The sequence below is a fragment of the Triticum dicoccoides genome, chromosome 4B, assembly GCF_002162155.2.
Source record: "Triticum dicoccoides isolate Atlit2015 ecotype Zavitan chromosome 4B, WEW_v2.0, whole genome shotgun sequence".
Lineage (NCBI taxonomy): Eukaryota > Viridiplantae > Streptophyta > Magnoliopsida > Poales > Poaceae > Triticum > Triticum dicoccoides.
This window is the reverse complement of record NC_041387.1, coordinates 504,920,958-504,930,791: the sequence shown is the minus strand read 5'-3', so window position 1 is coordinate 504,930,791 and position 9,834 is coordinate 504,920,958. Positions and strand designations below refer to the sequence as shown.

Genomic DNA, 9,834 nt, shown 5'->3' with positions numbered 1-9,834 from the left:
ACGCCACCCAAAACGCCAAGGCGGACACGCCGACCCGGCGTGCCGTCAGAGGCTGCTCTGCTAAATCTGGGGTGGAGGGGACGCACCGAGGCGCGGCCGCCTCGCCGAGATCGACGGGCCGACGCAACCCAGGCCGAGCGAGCGAGGGAAGCGATACAACCAACCACAAGCAGCGGGCGCGTCGTCGCGTTCGCGTGCGGCGAATATTCGGACGGGGCGGCATAACACCCGGGCCGAACGGGTCGCGCTCTCTCTCCGGCGGTCTTCTCCCCGGCCCTCTGGCGATGGCGACGGCGGCGGCGGTGTGGGAGGAGGAGGCGGAGGTGGAGAGGCCGATGCTGGAGGACGAGAGGAAGGGGAAGCAGGGCAAGGGGCGGCGCTACGGCCTGGTCGACTACCGGGCGCTGCCGGCCTACATGCGGGACAACGAGTACATCCTGCGCTACTACCGCTGCGAGTGGCCGCTCCCGCAGGTGCTCCTCTCCGTCTTCTCCATCCACAACGAGACCCTCAACGTCTGGACGTGCGTACTCTTGCTCATCCCCCCATCTTATTTTTCAATCCAATTGTTTTCCTTAGGCTAGTTTTTATTATACCGTGCGGACATGTATGGAACAGCGGATTAATCCCCTAACATATTGTGTGCTTCTAGTTTGAAAATTGGAACGATGTATCTGGTGCTTTACCTGCAAATTTTTTTTTGGGTGTGCTTCTTAGTACGGTTTCTTTAGCCATGTAATTATGGCTTCATTAGCTATGTAATTATGACATGAAAAGGGAAGCTGTGTCCTGTTGATTTCCCATGTTACCATTTGATTTTTTATTCACTTAACCCTGGCTTGAAATGTGCTCAGTTCGACTTAAGTTTCAAATTAATTCCGGAGTAAGAAAAGGCCTAAACAAATTCAGCACTGAGAATGCATTGTGGCACAACTCTGAATTTTGAAGCATTTGTTGTGGCCCTTGCTTGTTCATTGCCAAGCAAGATGAGACAACAACCAACTTAATTTTTAAATTTTATCAAGACCACTGTCCACCAACTAATTAAAGAAGTCCCTTTCAATTTCAATAGGTCACACATTTAATTGAACCATGGACTTCAAATGTGTCTTTTCTAGTCTTTGTTGCTTGCCTATCTTATCAAGTAGAAAGGAAACCAAACGATTTGACCGCCATTATGTAACACTGAGTTTGGTTAACCACTAACCTCTTCTGCGAGCTATGTGCCGTAAATGGTGAAGTATGAATACTAGGAAATTAGGACTACAAACTTCTGGGTGATATTACCTTTTGTTATTTTGCCGATGTGGAGAGAATTTGGTGGTGTGTCCTTTCATACTAGGGTTCAATCCTGTCAGGACTGAACATGGTATCTCACGGTCGTTTCTACCTTAATAAAATTTCACAGGGCCCCTCCCCTGTTCGTTTTATTTATTTATTTTGCCGATATGATTTAGCAGAATTATGAATTTGCTAGATTATCTCTGATCTAATAAAGCTATTTCTTTGTGTCCACTTCAGGCACTTGATTGGATTCTTCATCTTCCTTTCTTTGACCATATACACTGCAACAAAAGTTCCAAATGTGGATCTTCATAGCCTGCAGAATTTACCTGACATACTTAGGAATGCTGATCTTCATAAGATTCAGGCAGAGCTTGCGGCATGCCTTCCTTCATTACCTCACTTTTCTGATCTACAAAAGATGAAGGATGAATTGAGAAGCTCATGGAATTCTATCGATGTGCTTCCGTCATTATCTCGTTGGCGTCTCTTGGAATTACTCTCAAATTGCTTGCCGGACAGATTTACCCATTCCAATGAAACTAATCTTTCTGTTCTTGTAAGTAGTCAACAACTTATCTAGTGCTTTTTTTACTCACTATCGCTGTGCTTTATTTAAGGGTTCAAAACTTCAGAAATGCAGTGCTAACCTCCTTACAACAGTTAATAGGAAAATCTTACGAGTTGGACTATCAAATTCAAGCTGTTTAGTTACCTAGTTTCTTCTAGCTATGTCCACTGTGAGTAATTCTGTCTGACTTCTGACTAAATTAAGACAGTTTGATGCTTGGCCAAGATTTGACTTCTAGATAGTTATCAGTTAGAATATAATCCTCGAAGTCTACTCAACATAGCCGGTCCCAAGCCCGGGTAAAGGAGGAAGTTGTGATAGGCTTGGCAAGCCAACATCAAAACTCAGCCACTCCTATGGAGATGAAACCCAAAAGAATTTCGTTGGGGATCACCAAAGAATTAGCCATGGACAGGGGTGCGTGGAAGCTTGCTATCCATGTGCCAGAACCATGAGTTGGTCGCGAGATCTTATGGGTTTCACCTCTAGCCTACCCCAACTTGTTTGGGACTAAAGGCTTTGTTGTTGTTGTTGTTGTTGTTGTGGAAGTCTAATAGTTCCCGGTAGGTTACCGGAAAAATCTGTAGCATCAAAACCAGCTTATGAGATGCAGAACCTTTGTTTAGTACTCCCTCCGTCCGAAAATACTTGTCGCAAAAATGCATAAAAATGAATGTATCTAGAACTAAAATACATCTAGATACATGCATTTCTCCGACAAGTATTTCCGGACGGAGGGAGTATGTACTTACCTCGAAGTTTATTTTAGGCGTACGTAAGGCTTTACTGTTGTTGGTACACACACAGTCTATACAGAGTACATATAACAATAATATGGTTCAATTCGATATCTTTGCACTGTTTTGGGGTCTCTTTTAAGAAAAAGGGGCATTGCAAGGGTCCGGTGAAGGGTCCGACCACTGTAGGAGCATTGCAAGGGCCTTTTTATTTATATTCCATTGAATTCATCCAATCCTCATTAACTTCTGTGCAGATCAACATTCGCATTGCATCGCTCATGTAAACCAGTCTTTTTAACCTGTGTGTTGACAACTTGTCACATAACAAGGATATAACAAGGATTGTTTTCATCTGTGCAGGAAAGCATGAAGGAGGATATTGTAACCGTAATTGCACCACACTTTATTAGGCCGATCTCTAGGTGGCCATTCTTTGCCTTCTTGGGAGGAGCCATGTTTTGCCTTCTTGCCAGCAGCACATGCCACCTTCTGTCCTGCCACTCTCGCCGCCTTGCATATATCATGCTTCGGCTTGACTATGCGGGCATTGCAGCTCTTATCGCCACTTCTTTCTACCCTCCAGTATACTACTCTTTCATGTGTCATCCTTTCTTTTGCAACCTGTACCTCAGCTTTATAACTATTCTAGGATTAGCAACTATCGCGTTCTCTCTGCTCCCGGTCTTCCAGAACCCGGAATTCCGAACTATACGAGCGTGCCTCTTCTTTGGCATGGGAGCATCAGGTGTGATCCCTGTTTTTCACAAGTTGATCCTTTTTTGGCACCAACCAGAAGCATTGATCACTACCGGATATGAAATTTTGATGGGGCTGTTCTACGGAGTTGGAGCATTGGTGTACGCGACTCGGGTGCCTGAACGCTGGATGCCTGGGAAGTTTGACATTGCTGGGCACAGCCACCAGCTCTTCCATGTCTTGGTTGTTGCTGGAGCCTACACCCACTACCATGCAGGGCTGTTGTACCTCAAGTGGAGAGATCAGCAGGGCTGCTAAAAGTTGTTCTATTGTTACAGGGTGTGGATAGATTTATTTGGTTATATGGTTGTGTGTCAATGATCAATAGAGGACCTGTTGAATCTGGGTAAAGAATTTACTGATCCGTGTAAAGTGTATACTAGGTACAATAAACAAGTAAAATTAAGGAGATTATATATCTTTTTTTACCGGCAGGCGATTATATTCAGCAACCTTCATGAAAGGTTGATACTTATGTTATTGTCTTGGTGATGGAATCTGGGTAGCAATTGATTGCAGTTGCTGTTCACAGCAGTGCACATCAGCTACGACCCACGAGACAATTCTTTTGCGGAAGAAGCATCGCCAAGCGTCTGAATTGATGTAATTTGACAGGCTGAGATCGATGGCACCGGCTGAATTGTTCTCCTTTTTTGGTACTAATAATACTAGTAAGGTACACGTGCATTGCACGCATGACATTCTGGTGGTTTGTGCATTATGCTTCTACATGTGGAGTTTTCTGGATTCTATCATGTGGCAAAATTTAGTGGAATGTAAGGTTAGGCAAGTTTGATTAACTTAGGTGAGTGTTTGGTTTAAGTCACACCTTAGGCAAGCCACACTAAGGCCCCACATGACATACGCACAAAAAATGTGGCAAGATTCCCTTAGGCTTGCCAACTTGTGGCTCTCATTTTGAAGAACTAATAACTTTTCCTAAGCTTAGTTGTGGCAAAGTTAGTCATGAATTAAGGGCTGTTTGGTTCCTAGCCACACCTTGCCACACTTTGCCACACCTAATCTTAGGCAAGTTTGACCAAATTAGGTAGGTGTTTGGTTCAACTAAGGCAAGTGTGGCATTTTGAAGTACTAATAACTTTGCCTAAGCTTAGTTGTGACAAAGTTAGTCATGAATTAAGGGCTGTTTGGTTCCTAGCCACACCTTGCCACACTTTGCCACACCTAACCTTAGGCAAGTTTGGCCAAGTTAGGTAGATGTTTGGTTCTAGCCACACCTAAAGCAAGGATTTGTTTTTATGAGCAGTGAGCCCCACATGTCATAGACATAAAAAGTGTGGCAAGATTCCCTTAGGCAAGCTAAAGTGTGGCTAACAATTTGAGCAACTCAACTAAGGTAAGTGTGGCAAAACTCATGTGGAATCCAAACAACCCCTAAATTCAACCATGGAGTCTTCTAGATTATACATGTGGCAGAATCTAGTGGATGATATCCAACGACCAGTAGTGCTCGGATTTGCCATTTTTATACCATCGGATTGGCTTCATCCAACGAGCAGCATTCAAAGTTTTTCACAACTATATAGGGGTATAGAATACAGCACCGCCCCTGTTAGGCAAGCTAAAGTGTGGCTAACAATTTGAGCAACTCAACTAAGGTAAGTGTGGCAAAACTCATGTGGAATCCAAACAACCCCTAAATTCAACCATGGAGTATTCTAGATTATACATGTGGCAGAATCTAGTGGATGATATCCAACGACCAGTAGTGCTCGGATTTGCCATTTTTATACCATCAGATTGGCTTCATCCAACGAGCAGCATTCAAAGTTTTTCACAACTATATAGGGGTATAGAATACAGCACCGCCCCTGTTGTTGGTGGCTCATGCCTCTGCTCTGTCGCAAAATATCGCTCACATGGATCTTTCTAGGCTCGTCGCCGTGGCCGTGCTCCTCGGCGCCTTGCGGCCGCTCCGGAGCTACTGCGCCGGCGACGTCAAGAGCCTGCACCCGGTCGTGCTCGTGCCGGGGTACGGCTCCAACCTGCTCGAGGCGCAGCTGACGGCGGCGTACGACCCGCCGGCGCCCGGCTGCGGCGCGCGTAAGGGGAAGGGGTGGTTCCGGCTGTGGCCGATCAACCAGACGGCGATGCAGGACCCCCGCCAGGTCCCGTGCTTCGTGGACCAGATGAGCCTCGTCTACGACGCCGTCGCCGACGACTACGGCAACGTCGCCGGCGTCGTGACCCGGGTCCCGTTCTTCGGCTCCACGCGCGGCTTAATTGGGTGAGCCTGACCTCCCAACCACTCGATCGTTTCAGTCTCTGCTTTCCTCGTCGTCCACAAGTCTGAATGTGTGATACAGTGTTTTGGTGACGATCTGGCTTGCTGGACTGACAGGTGGGACCCGCTGCTGCGGGAGCTGGAGGCCGCGGGCTACCGCGACGGCGAGAGCCTCTTCGCCGTGCCGTACGACTTCCGCTACTCCGTCGCGCCGCGCGGCCACCCGTCCGCGGAGGGCGCCTGCAACTTCGACGAGTTCACGCGCCTCGTCGAAAGGGCGAGCTCGCTCAACCAGGGACGTCCGGTCGTCGTCGTCGCGCACAGCTTCGGCTGCGCGCTCGCGTACCAGTTCCTCCTCGGCCGCCCGCTCGCCTGGCGCCGGCGCTTCGTCAAGCGCGTCGTCCTCGTCGCCTCCGCGCTCGGCGGCTTCTCGGAGGGGATGAACGACCTGGCCGCCGGCACGGACTACGGCCTGCCGAACGTCGCGCGGCCGTCGAGGGTCCGGCTGGCGCGGAGCCAGCAGAGCGCGCTCTGGCGCCTGCCCACGCCGACGGTGTTCGGGGACCGGCCGCTGGTGGTGACCAAGAACGTGACGTACACTGCACACAATATTGCTGAGTTCTTCGAGGCCGTCGGCTTCCCGGAAGGGGTCCGGCCGTACGTGACGCGGGTGCTGCCAGCATGGGAGGCGCTCCCGGCGCCGATGGTGCCGGTGACCAGCGTCATCGGGGTCGGCGTCAGCACGCCGGAGACGTTCGTGTACGGGGAAGACGGCTTCACGGGGAACCCGGAGGTGGTGTACGGCGACGGCGATGGCGACATAAACATGGTGAGTCTGGTGGCCATCGAGAAGGAGTGGTCTAGCGTGGAAGGCCAGGTTCTGAAGGTGGTCAGGTTGCCTGGTGTTCGTCACGATGGCTTCTTCAACGTTTGTTTCGCTCTGAAAAAAGTGGTTGCTGAAATACTCGAGGCTGGTGGAACTATAGAACTCCATCAGAAGATTGGCCGAGTGCAGATCGATGCAGGTTCCGTCAGGACGGAAGATAGACGTATAGTGCACGAAGGCCTTTATAATGCTTTGAGTAATGCGTTTTTAGAGGTGCTCTGAGTTTGAGTAACGTTAATAATGAGAAGTAAGATAATTTGAAAACGAACCAGGATCATGATTTCATAGACCTCGGATAAAACTTTTAAATGATAAGTGTCACACGTATAGCACGAAGCACACCAGTCTTGGCGTTTTGTACAACTAAAGTTGCCATTCGAAAAAAAGAACAAACCTAAAAAATAAACGGAAGTATGGAAGTTGCCATCCTCGCATGACTAAACTTGACATAAAAAGCGTTTGAAGCTGCCATATGTTCGTGCCACACTTGTGGCATTTATCAGGATCCTAGGACGTGACTATCACGCTGACATTTAATCCATGAGAGAAGAGCTAACAAACTGTTTAGTTCGCTACGAGACTCCCCTGTTGTTGGCCCCAAAACTACTCCTGACTCTCCCAATAAATATAGAATAATAAAAAAGGCATAAAAATGCACCGGACCAATAAAAACACACCTGAAAATGAAAATATATGTTGCAGCTGCTAGGCGCCATCCGGATGCATCCAGCGGAAAAACATTCGCCTAGTCAGCCATTGGATGCATGCAATTGTGGTCGTCTGTTCGTGCTCCCACACCAACGACCCAGTCATCGTCTTCCATATCGGAGCACGGGCCTCCACAAGCAGCTCACACAACATGATAGCATCCCGACGGCACCAGATCGGAGCACCGCCAGAGTGTCGCCGCTTGGTTTGCAGCAACGGCCTAGCAGCACGGCGGCACCGTCGCAGCACCACCCCGCAGCACGGCGTCGCCATCGCAACATTGTCCGAGTAGCCGAGTCGCCGTCCAAGCACCGCCTCGCAGCACGGCCTCACTGTTGCAACATCACCGGAGCAGCTCGAGCCGCCGTCGCAGCAGTTGAGCCATCGTCGCAGCATTGGTTCACAGCGCGGCAGCGGCGTCCCAGCATCGCCGGAGCATCCCCGAGCCGTCGTCGCAGCACGGCGTCACCGTCGCAACATCGTCGGAGCAGCTCGAGCCGCCACCATAGCATCGTCGGAGCAGCGAGCCGCCGTCGCAGCATGGCATCGTCAGAGCAACTCGAGCCACCGTCACAGCACTTGAGTCACCGTCGGAGCACTGGTTCGCGGCACGCCGGTGCCGCCACAGCATCACCGGAGCAACTGCAAGCTGCCGTCGCAGCACGGCGTCACCGGAGCAGCCCCAACATCATTGGGTTGCCTCCCCAAGAAGCGCTATTGTTTTACGCCCTTAACTAGGTGTAATGCATTGCTTCAAGTATTGTCATCTTTGAAATTAATTCCATAGGCAGCTCTAATAATATATTCATGCGATGGTTTAGTTGTCTTCCTTGAGAAGTGTTCCGTCCCTTTCTTTAATGGAAACTGGAACCTTATATTTGCCTCTTTCATGTTAATAATAGCGCCTATGGTTCGTAGGAAAGGCATACCAAGTATTATAGGACAAGACAAATTGCATTCAATATTAACCCCATTCCGTAGTAAATCCATGTTCTCGTTTTTAAACTCGAGAAGAAACCATGTTATGTTGTTGCCCTTATAGATGTTAACATTGATGTCTGGTAACAAAATTCATAATGCGTTGGGCTCTCATAAATGACCGACTACCAAATCAAACCCCGAGGATCGTTACAATTTCAAGCACATCAAGTTGCTTAAATATGTCCAATGTTTTAGTCATTACCTTTGCACATTATCTCTCAACAAATTACAACGTGCCAAAAAGAAAAAAAAAACGTAAGAACACATTCGATCATCAACTCGGAGTGTGTGAAATTGCTTTGATTCTCATCGCCAGTTCCATATGGGTGCTGCTGGTCGTGTCAGCGGCTGACCAGTGGGCTCTGCCGCCCTGCAACGCCGCCTGCCTGCGCGCCTCGCCGAACCACGATGCGCAGACCACCGAGCTCCCCGTCAGGTCGAGGAGAAGGTGAAACAAAGGCGATGATCACCAAAGCAATGAAAACCAAGGCTTACGAAGACCAAAGTTCTGATACCACTTGTAGGATTGAAAGTATATCTAGAGGGGGGGGGGTGATTAGACTACTGAACAAAATAAAACCTAACATTTTACCAATTTTAGTTGTAGGTAGATTTTAGCAATTATGACAAGTCAAGTAACACCCTACACATGCAAGTCTAAGAGTATAGCAGCAAAATGTAAGACATAGCACACATAAGTAAAGGGAAGGGTTTGGAGAAGGCAAACACAATGGGGACACAAAGTTTTTTGGCGTGGTTCCGATAGTTGGTGCTACTATACGTCTACGTTCATGGAGACTTCAACCCACAAAGGGTAACAGTTGCGCGAGTCAATGGAGGGCTCCACCCACGAAGGATCCACGAAGAAGCAACCTTATCTATCCCATCATGGCCATCGCCCATAAAGGACTTGCCTCACTCAGGTAGATCTTCATGAAGTAGGCGATCTCCTTGCCCTTACAAACTTCTTGGTTCAATTCCACATCATGTCGGAGGCTCCCAAGCGACACCTAACCAATCTAGGAGACACCACTCTCCAAAAGATAATAGATGGTGTGTTGATGATGAACTCCTTGCTCTTGTGCTTCAAATGATGGTCTCTTCAACACTCAACTCTCTCACAAAGATTTGGCTATGGTGGAAGAAGAATTTGAGTGGAAAGCAACTTGGGGAAGGCTAGAAATCAAGGTTCAAATGGTAGGAATGAAATCTCTTGATCTCAACATATGAGTAGGTGGTTCTCTCTTAGAAAATGAATGGTGGAAGTGTAAACACGTTCTGATGGCACTTCTATAGGAGGAAGGGGTGGAGGGGTATATATAGCCTCCAGACAAAATCCAACTGTTACATATTTTTGACCCAACTCGATGGCAACCATCAGAAATCTCGGTGGCACCGACCTGTGTAAAAACATGAACGTTAGGAATCTCGGTGGGACCGACGGGAATAACTCATAGGAGCCAATGTGCAAGGGCTTAGGGAAAACCTCGTCTCGGTGGCACCGATTGCATCATCTCGATGGGAGCAAAGTGAAGCAATAAGGCAACACAGAGTTGGCAAGCCATCTCGGTGGTACCGATTGCAATTTTCGGTGGGACCGAAAAAATTGCAACAAGCAACGGAGATCTGGTAAGGCCATCTCAGTGGGACCGGGATGCATATC

General features: G+C 48.4%; 2 protein-coding genes across 3 annotated transcripts; both read left to right on the top strand.

The window, feature by feature from the left end:
• The first annotated feature begins 355 nt into the window (after positions 1-355).
• LOC119291125 (heptahelical transmembrane protein ADIPOR3) lies at positions 356-3,793 on the top strand. 2 transcript variants are annotated; one of them, XM_037569836.1, is made up of 3 exons: positions 356-473; positions 1,522-1,843; positions 2,956-3,793. In XM_037569836.1, exons 2-3 carry the CDS (start codon positions 1,706-1,708, stop codon positions 3,607-3,609), a joined length of 792 nt encoding a protein of 263 aa, XP_037425733.1. In that variant the 5' UTR covers positions 356-473; positions 1,522-1,705; the 3' UTR covers positions 3,610-3,793. The 2 variants fall into 2 exon arrangements, with proteins under 2 accessions (XP_037425733.1, XP_037425735.1); XM_037569838.1 differs by lacking the exon at positions 1,522-1,843 and having other exon boundaries at positions 397-523.
• Positions 3,794-5,029: 1,236 nt separating this feature from the next.
• LOC119291124 (lecithin-cholesterol acyltransferase-like 1) lies at positions 5,030-6,746 on the top strand. The gene is made up of 2 exons (XM_037569835.1): positions 5,030-5,599; positions 5,714-6,746. The coding sequence occupies exons 1-2, from the start codon at positions 5,232-5,234 to the stop codon at positions 6,702-6,704; spliced, it is 1,359 nt and encodes a 452-aa protein (XP_037425732.1). The 5' UTR covers positions 5,030-5,231; the 3' UTR covers positions 6,705-6,746.
• Positions 6,747-9,834: the final 3,088 nt, after the last annotated feature.